General features: G+C 49.3%; 1 protein-coding gene across 1 annotated transcript in view; it reads right to left on the reverse strand.

The window, feature by feature from the left end:
* Window positions 1–24183, reverse strand: part of LOC140425596 (CUB domain-containing protein 1-like) — a 111427-nt gene that overhangs the window by 26410 nt on the left and 60834 nt on the right. Inside the window, exon 4 of the mRNA XM_072510076.1 lies at window positions 19062–19391. Within this exon, the coding sequence (XP_072366177.1) occupies window positions 19062–19391 (330 nt within the window). The remainder of the gene's footprint in view (window positions 1–19061; window positions 19392–24183) is intronic.

The following is a 24183-nucleotide window of genomic DNA, read 5'->3' on the forward strand; positions in this document are numbered from 1 at the left end:
GCACCGACCCGACACGCTCCCTTCTGACGCGTCATCCGCCTTGTGCGAATCATGGGAGCGGCCATCTTGTCGGCGGCCATCTTCTCGACCCGACATGTGCAACCGACCGCGGCGGCCATTTTACGAGTCCGACCCAGCTGAGGACTCTGACTACCCGCGAGTGGGAGCGATCACCCTCGATCAAACTGGGCCAAAACATCTGCAGAACTCGATGATGAAGGTCCAAGTCAACGGGCGCGACACTGCATGCCTCTTCGACTCCGCGACCACGGAGAGCTTTATTCATCCAGAAATGGTAAGGCGCTGCTCCTTGCGCACCCATCCCGCCTCCCAAACCATAGCCCTCGCATCCGGGTCCCACTCGGTACAAATCAAGGGGTACTGTATCACGGATCTCTCGATCCAGGGCGCCGAACACACCCGTTTCAAACTTTATATCCTCCCCCACCTCTGCGCCCCCCTGCTGCTCGGACTGGATTTCCAGGGCAGCCACCGAAGCCTGACACTGAAGTTTGACGGACCCTTGCCCCCCCCCCCACGGTATGCAGCCTTGCGACACTGAAAGTCGCACCCCCCTCTCTATTCGCAAACCTCACTCCCGACTGTAAGCCCGTCGTCACCAGGAGCCGGTGGTACAGTGTCCAAGACATGACTTTAATCAAGTCAGAGGTCCAGCGTTTACTGGGAGAGGGGGTCATCGAGGCTAGCAACAGCCCTTGGAGAGCACAAGTGGTGGTAGTCCGGTCCGGGGATAAGAAACGGATGGTCGTGGATTATGGCCAGACCATAAACCGATTCACGCAGATTGATGCGTACCCCCTTCCTCGCATCGTGGGAATGGTAAATCGGATCGCCCAATACCGAGTATTTTCCACGGTCGACCTAAAATCCGCCTACCAGCAGCTCCCCATCCGACCAAAAGACCGCCCCTACACTGCCTTTGAAGCAGCCGGCCGGCTCTTCCACTTCCTCAGGGTCCCCTTTGGCATCACAAATGGGGTCTCCGTCTTTCAAAGGGCGATGGACCAAATGGTGGACCAGTTCGGTTTGCGGGCTACATACCCGTACTTGGACAATGTCACCATCTGTGGCCATGACCAGCAGGACCATGACGCTAACCTCAAAATGTTCATCCAGACTTCCCGAGCCCTTAACCTGACCTATAACGAGGAAAAATGCGTTTTCCACACCACCCGGCTGGCCATCCTCGGCTATGTCGTGGAAAACGGGGTCCTAGGTCCCGACCCCGCCCACATGCGCCCCCTAAAGGAACTCCCCCTTCCCCACAGCCTCAAGGCCCTCAAACGGTGCTTGGGGCTCTTCTCCTATTACGCCCAGTGGGTCCCCAAATATGCGGACAAAGCCCACCCACTTATAAAGACCACCATATTTCTCCCCTCGGCTGAGGCTCGATTGGCCTTCAACTGCATCAAGGCCGCTATCACCAAGGCCGCTATGCGTGCGGTGTGTCAAAACTATCCCCTTCCAGGTAGAGCGCGATGCGTCTGACATCGCCCTGGCTGCTACCCTCAACCAGGCAGGCAGACCAGTAACGTTCTTCTCCCAGACCCTAACCGCCTCCGAGATTCGACGCTCTGCATTCGAGAAGGAGGCACAAGCCATTGTGGAGGCTGTATGGCACTGGAGGCACTACCTAGCCGGTAGGAGGTTTACCCTCGTCACCGACCAACGGTCGGTCGCCTATATGTTCGATAACACGCAACGGGGCAAAATAAAAAACGATAACATTGAGGTGGAGGATCGAACTCTCCACCTACACATACGATATCAACTATCGTCCAGGGGAGCTCAACGAGCCCCCAGATGCCCTGTCCCGCGGCACGTGCGCGAATGCGCAGGAGGACCGCCTGCAAACCATCCGCAATGACCTCTGCCACCCGGGGGTTACCCGGCCCGTCCACTTTATCAAGTCCCGCAACCTACCTTACTCAACCAAGGAGGTCAAGGCCATGACCAGGGCCTGCCAGGTCTGTGCGGAGTGCAAATCGCACTTCTACCGGCCAGACGAGGCTCAGCTCGTGAAGGCCTCGGGGCCCTTTGAGCGACGAAGCGTGGACTTCAAGGGCCCCCTCCATCCACTAACCGCAATGCCTATTTCCTCACCATTATCGACGAGTTCTCCCACTTCCCATTCGCCGTTCCTTGCCCCGTGACCTCAGCCACCGTGATTAAGGCACTGCACAGCATCTTCACTCTGTTCGGTTTCCCCGCTTATATCCACAGCGACTGGGGTACATCGTTCATGAGCGATGAACTGAGTCAGTATCTGCTCAGCAAAGGCATCGCCTCGAGCAGAACGACCAGTTATAACCCGTGGGGAAACAAGCAGGTAGAGAGGGAGAACGCGACAGCGTGGAAGGCTGTCCTTCTGGCCCTACGGTCGGGAAGTCTCCCAACTACCCGCTGGCAGGAGGTCCTGCCCAATGCCCTACACTCCATTAGGTCGCTCCTCTGCACGGCCATGAAGGAGACCCCTCACAACCGATTGTTTGCCTTCCCCAGGACGTCTACCTCCGGGGTCTCGCTTCCACCTTGGTTGATGGCTCCGGGACCTGTTCTTCTCCGGAGGCACACGAGGAGCCATAAAACGGACGCCCTGGTCGAGAAGGTTCGATTACTACACGCAAACCCCAGTTACGCCTACGTCGAGTACCCCGACGGCAGGCAAGATACGGTTTCCCTCCGGGATCTGGCACCCGCTGGTTCCCTCACTACAGAAGCCCCTTCCCTCGCAGCTCCCCTGCAGGATCCGGCACCCACTACAACAACCCCCCTCCCGGCTCCACTCCCCGCTGGTGGGCACCTACTGTGCGCGCCCCCTAGCGCCCCCCTGTACACACCCTGCCGGCGCCAGCACCGAAACCCCCGGCCCCACCTATCCCCCCTGCGTCCCGATCCCCTACCCCGACCCAAGGCTCCGACCACCGTGCTCCCGGACGTGCCCTCAACTAAGACGTCCGTGTCCGCCGCACCACCGCCCGAGCTGAGGAGGTCGATAAGGGCGATCAGGCCGCCGAGACGAATGGCGTTATGATGGCACTTCACCCCAGCCGGACTTTTTTTTAAAAAGTGGGGCGAATGTGATGAACGGTTACAGTACTACTACTGTACCCTTGTCATCGTGTAAGGTGATGTCCCCTTTAAGAACCGGGGAACACGTGGGAACGCTGGGGGACTCCGCCTCTGGCTCCGCCCACCTGGGAGCCGTATATAAGGGGCCGCCTTGTGGCCAGCACCCAGTTAGCACCCGTCTCAGCACCAGGCTAGTTCTTAGCTTATTCAAGCCTTCTTTACCGTTTTACTCTCGAAGTGTCGTTATTGAGGGTACAACACATACGGAGGCTGGTGGGGTGACATGTGAGAACGAGGCGACTCTATCCTTGTTCAGGGGAGGGAGGGGAGGAGGCAAGGGTAGTGGCGCAGGAGTTGGACCGCACGCGGTTGAGGGCCCTGTCAGCAACTGTAGATGGGAAATCATGGTTCAGGAAGAAGGAGACCATTTTGGAAAGTGGCATCATCGGAACAAATGCGACGGAGGCGAAGGAGACGAGAGAAAGGGGTGGAGTCCTTACAGGATGTATGGTGCGAAGAGCTGTAGTCCAGATAGCTGTGGGAGTCAGTGGGCTTGTAACGGATATTGGTAGTCTATTGCAGGAATGGAGACAGAAAGGTCAAGGAAGAGAATGGAAGTGTCTGAGATGGACAAGGTTAAAGTGATGGAGGGGTGGAAACTGGAAGCAATTTTTCTAGGCCCGGGCAAGAGCATGAAGCAGCACCAAAATAATCATTGATGTACACGGTAAAGGAGGAGATGTGGGAATTATCATCTCCTTGGACGCAGAAAAGGCCTTCGACAGTGTCGAGTGGAAGTACCTCACAGAGGTACTGGAATGGTTTGGGTTCAGGCCAGTGTTCACCTCCCAGGTGAAACCTCTGTGTAGCGCTCCCATGGCGAGCGGACGGACAAACACCGCCAGCTCTAAATACTTCCAGCTGCACAGAGGCATCAGGCAGGGATGCCCACTGTCCCTGTTGCGGGTTGTCCTGGCAATTGAGCCACAGTCGATCATCCTCAGAACGGTGGTGGTGTGGAAAAGGATACAGAGGGAGGGGGGAGGGGAAAACAGACAGCATCGAGTGTCACTCTATGAAGATGACCTGCTTCTCTACATCTCAAACCCTTGGACCGGCCTGGAAGGGACAATGAGCTAGAAACTCAACCTGAGTAAAAGTGAAATCTTCCCAGTGAACCCGCTGGGGGAATGGTCAGAGCTGGAGGGATTGCTGTTCAAACAAGGCCAGACCAAATTCCGCTACCTGGGGATCCAAATAGCCCATGACTGGAAACGGATCCACAAATGGAACCGGACGAGTCTGGTGGAAGAAGTCAGAAGAGACCTGCAGAGGTGGGACGCACTTCCAGTCTCGCTGGCAGGGAGAGTGCAATCAAAATGAATGTGCTGTCCAAGTTCCTCTTCCTGTTCACATCCCCAAGGCTTTCTTTAACACGGTAGACAAACTAATCGTGGCATGTGTGCGTGTGTGTGTTGGGGTTGGGAGAGAGACCCGAGGATCCAGAGAAAGGTTCTATAAAAGGAGAAGAAACATGGGAGGCCTGGCCCTCCCAAACCTACCACTGGGCGGCCACAGCAGAAAGAGGGGATGGGTGAAGGAGACCTCCACATGCGCAGGGCGGAGCCGTATGCAACTAAAGGTGGTGCACAGGGCGCACCTAACCAGAACCCAAATGAGTGGGTTCTTTCCGGAGATGGAGGGCAAACTGTGAACGGTGCCAAGGAGGCCTGGCCAACCACACCCAAATGTCCAAGGTTGTGGGAGTGAGGGTGGAGCCGTGCCCAAAAGTGGTGGTCTTCAGGCTTTCAGAGCAGCCGGGACATTTCATGCAGAGGGGCTCATGGGGAGGGACACCCACGCCCTAGCCTTTGCCTCCCTAATTGCCCGCCAGAGAATCCTGCTCGGCTGGCGATGGGCAGCACCACCCAGAGCTGTAGACTGGCTGTCCGACCAGCTGGAATTTCTCAGGCTGGAGAAAATAAAATTTGCCACCCGGGGGTCGGAAGAGGTGGAAGCTGTTCACCAACTTGTTCAAAGATCTGTTCGTAGCCAGCAACCAAGAGTTACGGAGAGGGGGCACAAATAAGCCACGGGACAAAGGGAAGGGGAGGGAGGGGGGTGAGGGAAAGCACACAAAGTAGATGAGAGAGACACAAAGGACAAAACCACAGGGGGACAGGCCCAGGGGGCAGGCTAAAAATCAAAGTAAACGGTAAAGGCCAGCCTGTAAATACACACTCAGACCACACGAAGAGAAAGTTCGGCTAAAGGGGGATCACAGCCACAGTGGGAGGGGAGAGAACAGCCTGTAAATATAGGGGAGGATTCGGTTTGTTTTTGTTGCCCCTTTTGTCTCCTTTTCCTTTTGTTTTACTAATTTAAATTTTTCCTTTTTTTTTTTTTGCGCGCGGGTTTGCAACACATACTGGAACTTCTGAACTGAAGTGTGAAACCAATAAAAACATTTTTTTCCCCCAAAAGCTGATGGTTATATGTTACAGTTCACTCTGGGAGTACGGGCTCCTGTGGCAACATACATTGACACGCATGTTGCAGTCTGGAGCTATGGGCAGCGTTGGCAGAGGCTCCAATCGTCTCTCTGTCACATGGCTGATCAGGAATCCCTCCTCTTTTTTTGAAAAATATTTTTATTCAGCATTTTACAGTTTTTTTTTTTTAGACAAACTGTACCCTTGCTCATGCCTCAGCCCATACTTCACCCCCAAGTCCTCCGAACTTGCCAATCTCCCCTCCAGAAACAGATCTGTGTTAATCACCCTGGGGGTAACATGGACTGCAACTGGATGCAGTTGTACTGGACAGTAGACTCCAAACTTTGATGTTAGTTCAATACGCTTTATTGAACTGGTTAAGCAGTGCACACAGTTCGCTGTGGGTTTGACACTCTACTAATCTAAGCGTGCTTACTATAACTAACTAGACCTGACTAGCTCTGAGCCACGTGTAGAAGGTGCTAACTGATATATACACCCTGACTGTCACCACATTGTCACCAGTGGAAAGAGGCAGAGTGTTGATGCCTCGTGTGTTTTATAGTGGGAAACCACCCTCTAGTGTTCTGCCTGGTGATTGGTTGTGTTCTGTCCTGTGTGTTGATTGGCTGTCTGTCACTGCCGGTCTGTATCTCATTATGTGCATGAGTGCATATCATGACAAGATCCTTCATCTCTTTCACCCCATCTCCTCCCATCCATCTTCCCCTGCTCAAATCCATTATTCCTCCCTCTCTTACCGCCTGCCATTGCAGTGTGTTGGAAGGAATTTGCTGGTTGATACTCAACCCGTTTGGCCGCGTGATGAACCCTCCTTCCTTGGCCGTCCAGGTCCAGGATGGGACTTGAACTCAGGGCTGCTTACTCAGAGGCAGGGACACCAGACACTGCACCACAACACCTTCACTTTAAGATACCATTACCTTTAATTATCCACACCCAAGGGTTAATTTTAAACACAACCACAAATTATTAAGTGTTGCATAAGCTCACTTCAGTCAAATGGCAGCCAGCAAGCTCTGTGGGCACATTAAAGATCGACTTCATTATTGGCTAATGGGCAGAAATTATACTTAAATTACCAAAGTGTCATGCTAGCATCAGCAGAATCAGATCATTAAATTCAACCTTGCGGGTGCTAGGGCTTCAAAGTATTTTTAATTATCTTTCCCAGACTTTCCTCTGTTGGGTAACCATGGCGATAGACTTTGGAACGCCCGGCAGGAAGACGAATTGAAGTTATTTAATGTAGCTGTTTCTATTTGTGACAGTCAGAAGGTGTCACACTTTTCCCCTGCTAGAGGGTCACTGGAAGAGGAGGAGGGCGGGCAGCCTCTCAAACCTGTTACCCAATCAATGAGATGATGCTTAATCTGATTCATATGCTCATCTGTTGGAGCCTCAGCTATTCACCGCATTTATTCACGACTTTTAACGATGGGATAGACAACCACATTCCAAATTTGCTGACAACACAAAGGTGAGCACCATTGGGGCCCAATTTGAAAATAAGGGCGAATCAATTTTGGACTGAGTTGAGCAGAATCCTTTTTTAAATTCAGAGGTTTGTGAATCTTTGGAATTCTTTCTTTCTTATAATTTTTATTATTAGTGTCACAAGTAGACTTACATTAACACTGCAACAAAGTTGCTGTGAAAAGCCCCTAGTCGCCACACTCCGTCGCCTGTTCGGGTACACAGATGGAGAATTCAGAATGTCCAATTCACCTAACAAGCACGTCTTTCGGGACTTGTGGGAGGAAACCGGAGCACCCGGAGGAAACCCCATGCAGACATGGGGAGAACGTGCAGACACCGTCACCCAAGCCGGGAATCGAACCAGAGACCCTGGCACTGGGAAGCAACAGTGCTAACCATTGTGCTACCGAGCATTCCGCCCAGAATTCTCTATCCCTGGGGGGCTGTGGAAGCTCAATCATAGAGTATGTTTAAAGCAGAGATTGACAGATTTCTAAATACCAATGGGGTGAAAGGATATGGGGATAGTGTTGGGAAAAAGGCATTGAAGTGGATAATCAGCCATGATCGTATTGAGTGGCAGAGCAAGCTCAATGGGCTGAATGGCTTACTCCTATTGTAAGCAGTGTAGATACAAGGGCAGCGTTACAAAGATCTTTAAGTCATTTGGTACGATTTTTGTTGACCAATCTCAAGTTTTAAAATTAACAATCGGTCTAACATCGATTGTCATTTGCGGAAGAGAATTCCAAACCTTTATCACGCTTCCCATGTAGAAGCGTTTCTTAATTTCACTCCTGAAAGAACGGATTCTAATTTTTAGACAGTGCCCTCTAATCTTGAACTCCTCAGCCGGCAGAAATACGTTTTCTCCATCTGTTTTCCCTAATGCCTTGAAAGCTTTGATCAAATCGCCCATTAATCTTCTAAATTCCAGGCAATGCAACCTTAATCTGTGAGACCTCTTCTCTAAATTAATCCGTGGACCATTTGGGGCTTTACAGCATTCGGTGATTGTCACCATTATGGAGACTAGCTCTATAGTTCCAGATTTTACTGATCAAATTTAAATTTTCATTAACCCGGGTCTTTGGATTACTCCAAAGAATACGTGGAATCCAGATATCAATTTTAATAAATATAAGCTATATTCTCTCCAAGACCAATCCTTCTGAAGGTGTACACGGAGCCCCTAAATCACGGTTTCTAGTCTCTCCCCATTTAGAAAGTCCCCTGTTTGACCCCATTTAGGCCAAAGTGGATGACCTCACATTTTCCCCACACTGGAATCCATTTGCCACAGCTCTGTCCATTCGCTTCATCTCTCAACAGTTACCCTTCTATCTACGCTGCTTAAAAGAGGAGCGTGGGAGGAGTAGGCCATTCAGCCCATCGAGGCCATTCAGTATGATCATGGCTGATCATCCACTTCAATGCCTTTCCCCCCCCCCAATATTATCCCCATATTCCTTCACATCATTGATGCTTGGAAATCTGTCAATCGCTACTTTAAACATTCTCAATGACTGAGCTTTCACAGCCCCCCAGGATAGAGAATTCCAAAGATTCATAGCCCTCCGTGTAACAAAAACAAAAAAATCTCCTCAACTCAGTCCAAAGTGCTTTCCCCTTTGTTTTGAGATTAGGCCACGATGGCACTCATCTTTGAGTTGTCAGCAAATTTGGAATGTGGCTATCAATCCCATCATTTAAGTCATTAGTAAATGTGGTGAATAGCGGAGGCTCCAATAGAGACCCTTGCAGAACACAACTGGTCACACTCTACCAGTTAAGAGTACCGGCCCATTCTCCCAACTCTGTTTCATGAAGAGCCATAGTATAATTGGGCACACACTCAAAACACTTTTTAAAAAGTAATTCGGAGCAGTGGGGTGAATTTGGGACATCCACAATTATTTGTCTTTGCTCTTGCATCCGAGGTTGGGAAGGGAGTTGTAGACTTGTATAAACTGACTTAAGCTGGAATGTGATGCTGGATGTATAAGTGGATCTGGGTAGTGATGTGCTCACGTAGAATGCAATGTTGCATCACTACCAGTCAAGAGCAAACATGCAGTGAGCAGAGATAGTCGGGTTGCTCTTTGTGGTCAGGTATAACTGTTTCTACTTGCAACAGGACATTACATCAGACATAAAGAGATGTTTCCTTGCTGCTTTGGCTGGAGTTAAAATAATCTTTTAGTGTCACAAGTAGGCAAGTTACTGTGGAAATCCCCTGGTCGCCACATTCGGGCGCCTGTTCGGGTACACTGAGGGAGAATTCGGAATGTCCAATTCACCTAACAAGCACGTCTTTCGGGACTTGTGGGAGGAAACCAGAGCACCCGGAGGAAACCCACAATAGACACAGGGAGAATGTGCAGACCCCGCACAGACAGCCACCCAAGCTGGGAATCGAATCTGGGTCCCTGGCGCTATGAAGCAACAGTGCTAACCACTGTGCTGCCATTGTGTTACCGTGCCGCCAACTCTCTCCACAGATGCTGCCAAACCTGCTGTGATTTTCTTCCACCATTTTCAGTTAAAAAAAAAAAATGTTTTTTTAAAAAATATATATTTTATTAAAGTTTTCCAAACACAATTTTTCCACCTTACAAATCAACAAAACAGATAACACAATAACTAATGGATAACATTTAAAATAAAATAGTGATCTAACAAATTAACAAAAAATAGTGCTCCCCCCCCACCCCAACCAGAACAAAACAGGTTGACCCCCCCCCCCCCCCCCCCAGGCTGCTGCTGCTGACTATCTATTTTCCCCTAACGTTCCGCGAGATAGTCAAGGAACGGTTGCCACCGCCCGGAGAACCCCTGAACCGATCCTCAGCGCAAACTTCATCCGTTCCAGTTTTATGAACCTTGCCATATCGTTTGTCCAGGCCTCCACGCCGGGGGGTTTCGCTTCCTTCTACATAAGTAAGATCCTGCGCCGGGCTACCAGGGACGCAAAGGCCAGAATATCGGCCTCTTTTGCCTCCTGCACTCCCGGCTCATCTGCTACCCCAAATATAGCTAACCCCCAACCTGGCTTGACCCGGACCTTCACCACCTTTGAAATCACTCTTGCCACTCCCCTCCAGTACTCATCCAGTGCCGGACACGACCAGAACATGTGTGTGGTTTGCTGGGCTTCCCAAGCACCTCCCGCAGCGGTCCTCCACTCCGAAGAACCTGCTCAGCCGTGCTCCCGTCATGTGTGCTCTGTGTAGAACCTTGAATTGTGTCAGGCTAAGCCTGGCACACGAGGAAGAGGAATTTACCCTACTTAGGGCATCAGCCCACAGCCCCTCCTCAATCTCCTCCCCCAGCTCTTCTTCCCATTTTCTCTTCAGCTCCTCTACCAGCGCCTCCACCATTTTCAGTTTTCAAGGCACGGTAACCACATTAGCTGCTAAACTAGACAGCTGGTGGGGCTGATCGAATGAAGCCAACCCAACATTTTCGATGTGAATTTCTTCTTCCACATTCTCAGTATCTGCGTGGATCTCACCCCCACACGGGCAGAACATGGAGACTCCACACACATAGTGACCCAAGCTGGGAATCGAACCAGTGTCCCTGGCGCTGTGAAGCAACAGTGCTAACCACTCATCCCCACAATCCAAAAGGTTGTGCAGGGTGGGTGAAATGGCCACGCTAAAATTTCCAGTTAATTGGAAAAAAATGATTGGGCACTCTGATTTAAAAGATGTGAACGTCTTCTAACAATTGCTAATGAGCCTCCCCATGTTCTGAATTAGTGCTAAAAATTCTGTAAATGGGTTTGCCAGCACCAGTTAATTAACCTCCTAGATAGCGGAGGTTTTCCTGGGATTTAGGTCATTTGTGGCCCAAACTGATCTCGTCATCAACATTGGGTCAGCAAATAACCTGAAATATCCTTCATTGGATAGATAAAAGTCTTGGGTTACTAAATAAGACTGGCTTCAATGTTCAGCAAGTGCACAGGGGGCAGTTACAGCCAGACTGATACAAAATGAAGCAAGTCCCTGAGCTGCCCCCAAAAAACATTAAAAATCGGGGAAAGTGCCCAGAATGAAAGCTGAACGACACGGGAAAACAAATAACGACCCCGTAAGTGCAGTGGGTCCCAAAGCTTGGGAACATAACACTTCAGCTAGATTTAACATTTCCTTGTCTGCATTAGAGAAAGAAGAAAAAAAAAGAACGCTCGACGAGGAGAGAAAGCCCCGACGAGGCGGACAGGAGTTGGAAGCGGGAGGCTGCTGTTTAATTTTTAGAACAGAATGTGCTGGAAAAAGTCAGCTGGCCAAGCAGCATCTGTGGAGAGAGAGAGAGAGAGAGAGAGAGAGAGAGAGAGAGAGAGAGAGAGAGAGAGAGAGAGAGAGAGAGAGAGAGAGAGAGAGAAAGAGAGAGAGAGAAAGGGAAAGAGAAAGAGAAACAAGAGAGTTAAAATTGGGTCCAACGTGACTCTCCCTCAGTTACCAGAGTTCCGACGTAGAGTCAAGTTGTACTCAAACCGTTAACTCCAGACAGGCCGAGTACATCTACCAGTTTTTGTTCTCATTGCATTGCCAGTATCCACAGTATTTTGCCTTTATTTTTAAACACTTTTGACAGAATTTTAGCCGTCCAACACAAGCACTGTATTCCTTTCTCGTAAAGGGAATTTGCTCAATATCATTGAAACTAACATTCACCATTTCAAGATTAATTAATCCCTTTCATATATTTCAAGGCTTTGCATTCCCAGTAGAATTTTTAAAAAAAAAATTCCAATTTAGTGTGGCCAATCCACCGAGCGGTACGGTAGCACAGTGGTTAGCACAGTTGCTTCCAGCTCCAGGGTGCCAGGTTCGGTTCCCGGCTTGGGTCGCTGTCTGTGCGGAGTCTGCACGTTCTCCCAGTGTCTGCGTGGGTTTCCTCCGGGTGCTCCGGTTTCCTGCCACAGTCCAAAGTTGTGCAGGTTAGGTGGGATTGGCCATGATAAATTGCCCTTTAGTGTCCAAAAAGGTTAGGTTAGGTGGGGTTACAGGGTTATGGGGATTGGGTGGAGGTGTGGGCTTAGGTCGGGTGCTCTTTACAAGGGCCGGTGCAGACCTGATGGGCCGAATGGCCTCCTTCTGCATTGTAAATTCTATGATTCTATAATCCTACACATCTTTGGGTTGTGGGGGTGAGATTTCTCAATAGTAAAGTTAATGATGAATTATTTGGAAGGAGAAAGTCTTAAACCGAGCGGCAAATGGCAATGGGTGTCCAGCCATAGAACCAATCCGCCAGGTCTGCAAGCAGAACATTACTTACTATATCCAACTGCAACCTTCTTAGGTCCCCATCACAACACACTTTCCTACCCATCTTTGTGTCATCTGCAAATTTAGCTACCGTTCCTTCCCTCCCCTGAGCTAAGCCAGAGACCCCAGCACAGACCCTTGTGGAACTCAATTCATCACATCCTGCCAATCAGACAAAGACCTATTTATACACACTCCGTTTTGTTTCCTGCCAGCAATCTCTATCCAGGCTAACACGGTGCCCTCTCCACCATGAGTCTTTACCTTATGCAGTCAGGCACCTTCGCATTTGCCTCCTGGATGTCCAAGTGCAGTACATCTACAGGTTCTCCTTGATCCACAGCGCATGTTACTCCTTCAAAAGCACAGAGGTCCCAACCAAAAGGGACAAGAATCCTATCCTCGGATCACCTTCAAGCCTACGCTAGCAAACCCTGCTCCATCTTCAGGATGGCCTACCTCCCCCTCTCCTCCTATTTCACCCGGTCACCTTTCTCCCTCCGTTAACTCTGGCATGTTCCATGAGCCAATGAATATCCTGCGGAGTGTAAAATGGCTGTGGGGCAGCCGGTATTGGAAGGGTTTTGGTGGGGGGGGGGGGGGGCACCAGACCTGTCTCCACACACCCCCACTCCCCCCTCCCCCCCCCCCCACCAAAATTCCTGATGAATGTCTAATTTCAGGCCTCAAACTATATTTGGTTTGGATAAAAAGGACTAAGATCGGAAATGGTTTTTTTCTTTAAAAAACATTTTTTTAAATTTTTTTTTTAAAAAAGAGTACCCAAATCATTTTTTTCAATTAAGGGGCAATTTAGCGTGTTCAATCCACCTACCCTGCGCAGCTTTTGGGTTGTGGGGGCGAAACCCACGCAAACACGGGGAGAATGTGCAAACTCCACACGGACAGTGACCCAGAGCCGGGATCGAACCTGGGACCTCGGCCCCTTGAGGCAGCAGTGCTAACCCTCTTGCGCCACCGTGCTGCCCTGTGATCGGAAACGTTGACGGTGTTTGGCACGCCACAGTTGGGCTCAAGTAGCTCCTCCATTTCCGGTTTCAGATTTGCGGCTTTTTGCTTCCAGCTTAATTCTTTGGAAGCCTCCGCTCACTGAAACCATGTTTAGTTCTTTCAGGATTGTCCTCAAAAAAGGTTAACCACTTCCCTGCTGGTTTTTCCAAGTTCTACCTGAGACACACATTTCAGATTCAACCAAAACAAACTGCTCGGAATGTCTACAAACGGCAGTGATGTCAGACAGGCCAGTTTTCTTTCTTATTCCATCCACCTTCGCCCGCCGCTACAGTTGACCGGAAGGTCAGTTTTTGCATTGGCATAGCACCTTTCACGGCCTCCAGACATTTACAACCACTTGCAGTACTTTTCCAGAAGGAGAATCACAGCTGCAACGTAGGAAAGGCAGCAACCAATTTGCCCACAGCTAGCTCAAACACAGCAACCTCTTGTCTGAAGGATTATAATTATCCAGGAAACAGGCGATAACTCCCTTGCTACTTGTCATGTTTGGGGGGGGGGGGGGGAGCACGGTGGGTGCAGTGGTTAGCACTGCTGCCTCACGGCACCGAGGACCCAGGTTCGATCCCGGCTCACTGTCCCGTGTGGAGTTTGCACATTCTCCTCGTGTCTGCGTGGGTCTCACCCCCACAACCCAAAGATGTGCAGAGTAGGTTAATTATCCCTTGTTGGAAAACAAAAATGATTGGGTACTTTAAATTAAAACAAACGAAATAGTGCCATGGGATCACCCACGACCCGAGAGAAAAGACAGTTATATATATATAGATTTACATAGAACATACAGTGCAGAAGGAGGCCATTCGGCCCATCGAGTCTGCACCGACCCACATTAATCCCTCACTTCCACCCTATCCCCGCAACCCAATAACCCCTCCCAACCCTTATGGACACTACGGGCAATTTTTAGCATGGCCAATCCACCTAACCTGCACGTCTTTGGACTGTGGGAGGAAACCGGAGCACCCGGAGGAAACCCACGCAGACACGGGGAGAACGTGCAGACTCCGCACAGACAGTGACCCAGCGGGGAATCGAACCTGGGACCCTGGCGCTGTGAAGCCACAGTGCTATCCACTTGTGCTACCGTGCTGCGAGACGATCGACGAGAAAGTATTGAAACATAATACACTGGTCGGCACAGCTAATTCACAGGTCTTGCTCCCACGACTCCTGTGCTAACTCTGGCAAGCCCCAACACCCAGAACTGCACCAAAACCCGACAGGCATACGTTTGCCGGTCATGCAGTCCCCATAGGTTCTAGGCACATCACATGATTCGAAGTGTTGCCCGTTAAAGGGGCCATGCTACCACATTTCCCCCACCTTTTACAGATCCCTGGAACACAAACAGAGAACCTCCTTCCCTCCAACAATGGTTAGTGGCAACTGAGCTGACTGCTGTTGGTACCATACTGGTGTGAATGCCGGCCCCAATATCATCTTCAGTGCCTCTCCAATATGGGTGACTAAGGTGGCCGGAGTACTGCTGAGATTCACAGGCTGCAGCCTTCCCGGTTTGCTCACCCACCACTGTGGCAGCCATCCCTGTATCAACCTCCATTTTGAGCGGATGGCCATTGATGAGCAGGGCGACATCAATGCAGGTTGTTTTACTTAATCTCACCATGTCTACTTCTGATGTTTCTTGAGGGTCTTTATCAAGCTTGTTGACTGGAGTCGCCGTCGCTCTTTGGGGGGAGGGAACTTGAATTAGACTGTCCGCCTCCGTACCTGGCCTGCAAACGGCCTTTCTCGTTACATCTGAAACAGGGGAATTCTTTGTACCTGCATCTGTCCTTGGACGGTTCTCCCGGACAACAATAACAAACCTCCAAGCTTTGCAACTGCCGGTCAGGTTTCCTCTTTACAGGTTGCGCTGCTCCCTTGCTTCAGGGATTTCTAGCGGCCGCCGCTTCACGCCGTGGGTGGGTCACCTCGGTCTGCCCGCTTTGCAATCCAAAAGTGCTCAGCTCAATGCTTTTAGTCATTTGAGCCACCCCGACCACCTTTGTCTAAGGATATCTTGGCATCTGCCAGCAACTTCTTCTGAATATTAGGGTTGCTGGTCCCACAGACCAACCGGTCACGCAGCATGTCGTTGAGTAAAATACCTAATTCACAACGTTCAGACATTTGTCAAAGTCTGGCTACGAAAGCAGATACTCTTTCACCCGGGTCTCTGATGCAGGGTCGGGGATTCTGGTGGTCTGTCACTAATTGCACTAATTGCTCAAAAGACTTGGAGTCCGGAGATGTTTAGCTTCCCACGAGGTTGTGTGTTTGTGGGCCACAAACTGTAAGTTATATAACTTTCTGTTTCTCTGCTGCTATTTCCATTGGTAGCGACAAAGTATTGAAGCCTCTTGACACGTTGGCCCCAACTTTCGATCTCCGGATCACACAGATCAATATTTCCGACCAGTGGCATGGTTGTTCGACTTCAGATGGTCTTTTTTACTTTCAATATTTTGAGACTCTTCCTCCCCCACACCCCCCGTCCAAACTTTCAATGCTTTCTTTCAACCGGCTAGATTTACTCTCGCCGCCAATGTTTTTTGCGATGCGGTGTTGAAACTGAAATTGAGGTTTATTGAACCAAAGTTATATCGGGTGGCACAGTGGTTAGCACTGCTGCGTCACAGCTCCAAGGACCCGGGTACAATTCAAACCTTGGGTCACTGTCTGTGTGGAGTTTGCATGCTCTCCCAGTGTCTGCGTGGGTTTCCGGGTGCTCCGGTTTCCTCCCACAGTCCAAAGATGTGCAGGTTAGGTGGCATTATGGGGATAGGGTGGGGGAGTGAGCCCAGGTAGGGTGCTCTTTCAGAGGGTCGGTGTAGAGTCAATGGGCCGAATGGTCTCCTTCTGCACTGCAGGAATTCTATGATTCTATTTACACGGGGGCAGCACAACAAATACACCAGGTCTTGTTCCCACGACTCCCAGGCGAAGCCTAGCCAAGCCCCAATATCCAGAGCCATACCTAAACCCGATTGCATGTTAGTGCGCTGTGTCCCCATAGGCTTGAGGTCCATCACGTGGTCCGCATCATATCGCTCCTTAAAGGGGCCATGCCCTACCTCAACAGGGGTCTCTGTTCAATGTCTCATCTGAAAGATGGTACCTCAAACAGTCCCGCACTCCCTCGGTACTGTGCTGGAGTGCTAGCTTTCTGGAGTGGGACTTGGACCTTCAGCTGCCAACAGAACGATGGTGTGGTGCCATCACGTACCAGCGGCACGCTCCTGCGCCAAAGCAGATTTTAAAAAAGGGAGGGGAGTGGGACAGGCTGCATATTGAATTGGCAGCTTTCCGAAGATGTAGGCTCTTTGCCAAATGCAGGCACCAGGTACAGAGGAGCTACTCATTGCCAGAAATGAATCATCTCCTGATCAGTAACGCTTAGTGGGGACTGGATGGCAGTGGGTGAACATCATGTCATTAGATCAATTTGAGCCCAGGAAACCTCCTGCCCATTGAACTCGTGCTATTGACTTTAGCTGCTTGCTTGCGGAGAGGGAGAGAATAGATCGGTGTGGTGATGTTCTTTGAACTGTGCACATTAATTCAGTTCTCTCCAGTCTCTCGGTTCTCCCACCCACCCATATCATTACCAGCTTCTGTCAATTAGAGTGACAGAGAGGACGCAAAATGCAAATCAGAATTTCCTGTGTCTAATGTTGAATTGTCAAAGAAGAGCCCCTCTCGAAGTGGATTTTGAGTCCTAATTTCCCAGCACCTTATTACATGCTGTCTATGTTTCCACACCCCACCTTGAACCCACTCCCAGTCTGGTCAGATCCAGATTCGAATCCCGACGATGAAATGGGCTCCAAGTGTTACATAAGCAACAATCTGTGCAAATTACCGCGACCAATTGGACGAGCGCCTCGGAAGCAAGTACAGAAACATTCTAAGAACTAATTCCTGTTGCTGTGGAAACACGGAGTAAAATTCCGACAAAATGCACAATTGGCAAATCTGAACGGGCAGCGTTAATTGTATCCGACAGCGCCTCGGACTAATTAGTCATGCAGATATCTCCTCCATTAATTAGGTTGATTAGCAACTGCCTGCAAAAGGGAGTGTGGGGAAGCAGGTAGACCCAATTCACCACCTCGCCCAGGGACGAAAGCTGGATTGCATGAACAAGCTCCAGCTGCACAGGAATGGACCAGCTCTCGGGCAGCGAGGGATACATTGGGGGGGGGGGGGGGGGAAGAGGTAGGAGAAAGATTAAAAAAGGGAACAGAAACAAATAATTGCATTTTCATAGCGCCTTTCATGACCGCGGGATATCCCAGAGCACCTTATGGCAACGAGGTACAATTAATTGAAATGCAGTCATTGGTGCAACGTAGGAAACGCCGATTCTTGCACAGCAAGAGCCCACAGATAGCAATTTGACAATGACCGGATTTGGTTACATGGGTTGAATGTTGTCCAGGACACCAGGAAGCACGGTCCCGCTCAAATTTGGATCACGGAGGGCAGTCGGAATCTTGGTTCAAATGTTTTATTTATTTATTAATTTACAGGATGTGGGCTTCGCTGGCTGGGCCACCATTTGTTGCCCACGAGACGGTGGTGGTGAGCCACCTTCTTGAACCGCTGCCCACATGGTGTAGGTAAACCCGCTGTGCTGTTGGGGAGTGAATTCCTGCAGTTTGCCCCAGCGACAGTGAAGGAACGGTGATATATTTCCAAGTCAGGATGGTGTGTGACTTGGGAGGGGAAATTCCAGGTGTTGGTGTTCTCAGGTATCTGCTGCCCTTGTCCTTCTAGATGGTAGCGGCCATAGATTTGGAAGGTGCTGTCGAAGGAGCCTTGACGAGTTGCTGCAGTGCATCGTGTAGATGGTACACAGAGCCGGTGTTGCTGGACCTGTACTCATCCAGGAATGTGGTGCGTACTTCCATCACACTCCCTGACTTGTGCCTTGTAGATGGTGGACAGGCTTTGGGGAGTCAGGAGGGGAGTCACTCACTGCAGGATGCCTAGTCACTCGTTCGGACCTGTTCTCGTAGCCACAGTATTTATATGGCTAGTTCATTAATATATCTCATCTGACGAGCAACACCTCTGGCAGTGGAGCAATCCCTTCCGGAGCGCGAGGTGGGATTTCATTTGCTGATTGCCAAAAAACCGGAGGTGGCTGGAGGAGAGACTGGTGTGTTTTTAATAGAAAAGGCGATTTGAAATGCGTGGCCTGATAGGGTGGTGGAGGAACCAAATGCAATATTAGCCTTTAAAAGGGAATTGGATAAACATTTGAAGAAGGAGTAAAGAATTATTAAATTGGAGTGGGGCCAAATGGATTGTTCGTTGAAATCATCTGAATATCTCGACGGGTTGAATGGACAGCTTTTATTTTTCTCCACGGGATGTGGGCATCTCTGGCCAAGCCAGCATTCATCGCCCATCCCCAATTGCCCTGGACCGCCATCTTCAGTCCATGTGGTATATGGGCCGTTAGGGAGGCAGTTCCAGCATTATGACCCAGCAATCAAGTGGTAAAAAGTGTTGCCCATTGAGCTGTGATGGAGATCGAAGATAGAAACAGAGCAAAAACGGCTTCTGCGTGGTTAAGCTCCTGGCCCACACCTTTGCACCTTAAAATGGAGTAATGCCATCATAATGAGTGAAAGACTCTTACCTGCATAGTGAAAAGTTTCAACTTTGAACCTCAAGGTTAAGCCCTCGGGACTCGCTCTGTCCATTTCACAGTTCTGTAGCTTCAGCCAGAAGTCCGCTTCATATTCCTTCGTCATCTTCTCGCGCAGCGGCGGCCCATTGTACAGCTCCAAATTCCTCTTCACACACTTGGGGCGGGTGTTGTTCTCTATGGTGACATTGGCATGGTAACTTGCAGGAACGGAAAAGTGCCAGGACATTAACTCGTCATCCGGAAACCCATTGGGCCAGTTCGCTGCCGTGAAGTAGAGAGGAGGACCTGGCTGGAGCACCACATCTACAACGCTGAAATCTAGAGTTAGATATGAAAACGGTAGTTAGATTTCAACACCGGGAACCCTGTATCCACAAGAACAGAGAGCTCTGTAGGTCCAACTGAACTGGCTTCCCCTCATCGCCCAAGGGAGATTAATCAAACCAACGTATCCCCCAAACTTATTTTCCCAAACCTCTTCAGAACCTTGTAAATTTCAAATAGATTAGATTTTCACCTCTTCTCAAGACGGCACACTTAAACGTTCTTAAGTCCATAAGACTTAGAAGCAGAATTAGGCCACTCGGCCCATCGAGTCTGCTCCGCCATTCAATCATGGCTGATATTTTTCTCATCCCCATTCTCCTGCCTTCTCCCCATAACCCCTGATCCCCTTATTAATCAGGAACCTATCTATCTCGGTCTTCAAGACACTCAGCGATTTGGCCCCCACAGCCTTCTGCGGCAAAGAGTTCCACAGATTCACCACCCTCTGGATGAAGAAATTCCTCCTCATCTCTGTTTTAAAGGATCGTCCCTTTGGTCTGAGATGGTGTCCTCTGGTTCTAGTTTTTCCTACAAGTGGAAACATCGTCTCCACGTCCACTCTATCCAGGCCTCGCAGCACCTTGTAAGTTTCAATAAGATCTTCCCTAATCCTTCTAAACTCCAACGAGTACAGACCCAGAGTCCTCAACCATTCCTCATACAACAAGCTGTTCATTCCAAGGATCATTCTTGTGAACCTCCTCTGGACTCTTTCCAAGGCCAACACATCTTTCCTTCGGTACGGGGCCCAAAACTGTCACAATACTCCAAATGGGGTCTGACCAGAGCCATATACAGCCTCTTAAGTACATCCCTGGTCTTGTATTCTAGCCCTCTTGACATGATGTCTTAAGGTTTTCATTCAATTGCATGATGTCCCTCATAGGTCTTTGCTAATCACCACTCTTTTTGAATATTATACCTTTCCTGAACGCGAATGTGGAAACCCCCTTGTCCCCAAGAATTAGAGCTACATTATGACAGTGCAGGAGGCGGCCATTCGGTCCATTGCATCTGCACCTGCTCTCTGAACGAGCATTACAACCTAGTGCCATTCCCCTGTATCCTTGCACGTTGATTATTTAACAGTCTAATGCCCTCTAGAAAGTCTCGATTGAACCTGCCTCCACCACGCTCTCAGACAGTGCATTCCAGACCCCAACCACTCGCTGTGTGAAAAAGATTTCCCTCACATCGCATTTGTCTCTTTTGCAAATCACCTTAAATCAGTGTTGTCTCGTTCACAATCCTTTGAGGAGTGGGAACAATTCCTCCCCATCTACTCTGTCCAGCCCCCTCCCACGTGATTTTGAACACCTCTATTAAAAAAAAAACTCCCAACGAGAATGGTCCAAACCTCTCCGATCTGTTCTCATAACTAGTCCATATTAACTCCTGAACTTTTGGGTTCAGTTCCACTCCCAGGGCTGGAGCACAAACATTCAGGCCAGCCAGCCAGCACTCCAGTGCGGTGCTGAAGGAGTGCTGCACTGTCCTCCCTCCTCCAATGTGATATTAAACCGACTGCCCTCTCTGGGTAAAAGGTCCCATATTTTGAAGAAGGACAGGGGAGCTATCCCCAGTGCCCTGGTCAATATTTACCCCTCAATCAACATGCTGTGTGTGGGAGCTTGCTGTGTATAAATTGGCTTCCTACTTCTAACAGTGACCACACTTCAAAAAAAAAGTTATTGTTTTCTTCACCAAGCACTTTACAGGCAATGCTTCGGAAGATGCTATATAAATGCTGGTTAAGGGAGGCTTAGCAATGTAAGAAAGGTTGCAGAGTTAACAAATGGCCTCCTTCTGCATCTCGTGATTCTGTGACTTGGAATTATCGAATCCAAAAGGGTAGAAGAAGGCTGAGAATATTCAACTTGTGCTCAATCCCAATAATCTTTAACATACACTTGTTTTTGGACACTTAAGGGGCAATTTAGCATGGCCAATCCACCCCTTAACCTGCACATCTCCAAACTGTGGGCAGCACGGTACCATAGTGGTTAGCACAATTGCTTCACAGTTCCAGGGTCTCCGGTTCGATTCCTGGCTTGGGTCACTGTCTGTGCCGAGTCCGCACGTTCTCCCCAGTGTCTGCGTGGGTTTCCTCCGGGTGCTCCGGTTTCCTCCCACGGTCCAAAGATGTGCAGGTGAGGTGGACTGGCCATCCTAAATTGCCCTTAGTATCCAAAATTGCCCTTCGTGTTGGGTGGGGTAACTGGGTTATGGGGATAGGGTGGAGGTGTGCGGTTGGGTCGGATGCTCTCTCAAAGGGCCGGTGCAGACTCGATGGGCCGAATGGCCTCCTTCTGCACTGTAAATTCTATGATATGTTGGACTAGCCGAAAGTCAAAGCCTGGCTATAGAGTACACAGATATTCGTACACATCAGTCTGTTGAACCATCATGCCTGGGTCAGAGGACGTGTGTTGACTCCCAGTCCGAGACACATCGATTGTAAAATACTCTGCCTCGACCCTCCATGGCCTCATCCTTCCCCAGCTTTGTAACCTCCTCCAGCCCTACAATCCTCAAAGGTACCTACACACTCTTCCAATTCAGTCTTAATGCTCACCCAGAGTTCAGTCGCTCCACCATTTGACCCAAGTCCAAAGCCCGAGAACTACCTCCCTGAATCTCCAGATTTCCTGCCATCCAGCAGCGTTGAAGGGAAGGAGGTTGTGCCCTTTTTCTACGGCACTATCTTCCAAAGCTACAACCACTACCATCTAAAAGGACAAGGGCAGCGCGAACATGGATACGCCGCCACCTGGAGGTTCCCCTCCAAACCACTCACCATCCTGACTTGGAAATATAATCGCCATTTCCTCTCTGGTCGCCAGGTGAAAATCCTGGCACTCCCTCCCCAACAGCACCCACAGTGGTTTAAGAAGGCAGCTCCGCCTTCTCAAGGACAATAAATGCTGGCGTAGCCAGCGACATAGCCTCAAGAATTAGTCGAGTTTTATAAATTCAATCTTCCTTTTGGACAATCCCCTCATCACAGCACTCAGTTTAATGAACCGCTGTTGAATTCTCTCGAGGGCTTGATGATATAGATGTGGGTTATTGTAGTTGTGGGAAATGTCTCTTTAATAACGGAGTCATGTGACAGGTGTGACGTCATCGACTACACGCAGGCTTTCGTCCTGAAGGCCTTCCTAATAAACCTCTGTTGACTTTGCATTCAACCCAAGTGTCACGGCAACCTATTTATTTTGCACATTTAGTCCAAAAGATGCAACAGTTTGCAAAATGTAAACTGGCGACGAGGAACGGGTCAGAAGACAAAAATTATTTTTCAGGAGGAAGAGAAAAGGCCGAGCTTCGACCATTGAGGAAGAGCGGTGCAGCTTCAACAAAATCAAAATCCATCAGCAGATTAACAGGAGGTCAGACATCGTACCTGGTATGGTTTTTGGGGCAGATATTCGAAGGAAGGGTCCGTACCGATTTTAAACCGGTAAACCGAGGAGTCAGGTTGCAGAGCTCGCCTCGTGCAGGACAGGAAGACACAAGAGGTAAAGCGAGGCAGAAAACAAAAGATTCACACAGCTTGAAAAGAGAGTCAAAGCTGTCCCAAATCGGTGATTCAACGAGACCATTCATTGAAGAGAATTTGGGAGAGCATTCTGACAGTGCAAAATGGAAGGAAATTTGACACGATGGGCTCATTTGATGAAGACTCAGAATTGGAAATCATATTTAAAGAGGTTCTATAATTATATTTGAGGCAATAGGATTTCAGAAGATCTCAAGGTCCCTACATTTCCAAGTACAATCGGAAGCAAAACTGTAAATTTGTCAAGAAGTTCAGCCCGAGAAACCCGGTGAGGAGGCGCATCAAGAATTGGTTAAAATATTAGAAGACCATGATGCACCAAAACCATTCATTATTGTGGAGGAGGTTTCGATTTCATTAACGGAATCATTTAGAAGGGGAAAATCTTGCGCAGTTCCTCTCAAGCGACTTGCAGAGATTTGCGAATTTGGCACCTCGTTAGACGACACAATCAGAGACCGTTTAGTGTGCGGTTTGAAAAGTTAAGTCATTCAGAGACGATTAATGGAATGAAATCCAAGTCCGAAGACTGCATTAGATATTGCTCTTTCAAGTGAGCTCGGGGTAAGTACGAGATCCATAAACTGGCTGCCGCCCAGAAGAAGTCTACCCAGCAATAGGGGTTTTATCACTGTGCAAAAACAGGCTATTCATTGGCTGTCTTTGCTCCAGCAATCAGTCTATGTAAAAAATGCGGCATAACTGGCCACACAGCAAGAGATTGCTGGGGTAAAATAACTTTCCCAGGGAAGAACACTCAAATGGAAAAAAACAAAAACAAATTCAACTAAAAAAGTTCACCATGTGGACGAAAAGAACAACCACCACATTGAAACGAAAACAATTCATCCTGATGAAGAATTGAAGCCGAATGTATTCTCAGTGCAGGGTGAGTCACACCGTTTTTGAGTAGTGCCAAAACAAAATGGACAACCTATCAATATGGAGATTGATAAGAGGGTGGAGGGGTTGCTGCCATCTCCCTAAATTCCAGAGACCATCTACGAATGGAAACTTAATCACCTGCCTTTGAAACCAGAAGATGTGATCTTGAGGACTTGCACTGAAGGGATAGTACCACGGAGAGGTTACAGCACAGTCAAGGTTGGGCTAATTGAACAAACTGCAGAGTTACCAATCCATGTGGTGCGAGGATGTTGTCCAGCTCTCTTTGGCGAGAAAGGATTAAATTGAATTGGAGCGCTGTCAACAGATTAGTTG

This window comes from Scyliorhinus torazame, chromosome 6 (assembly GCF_047496885.1).
Source record: "Scyliorhinus torazame isolate Kashiwa2021f chromosome 6, sScyTor2.1, whole genome shotgun sequence".
Lineage (NCBI taxonomy): Eukaryota > Metazoa > Chordata > Chondrichthyes > Carcharhiniformes > Scyliorhinidae > Scyliorhinus > Scyliorhinus torazame.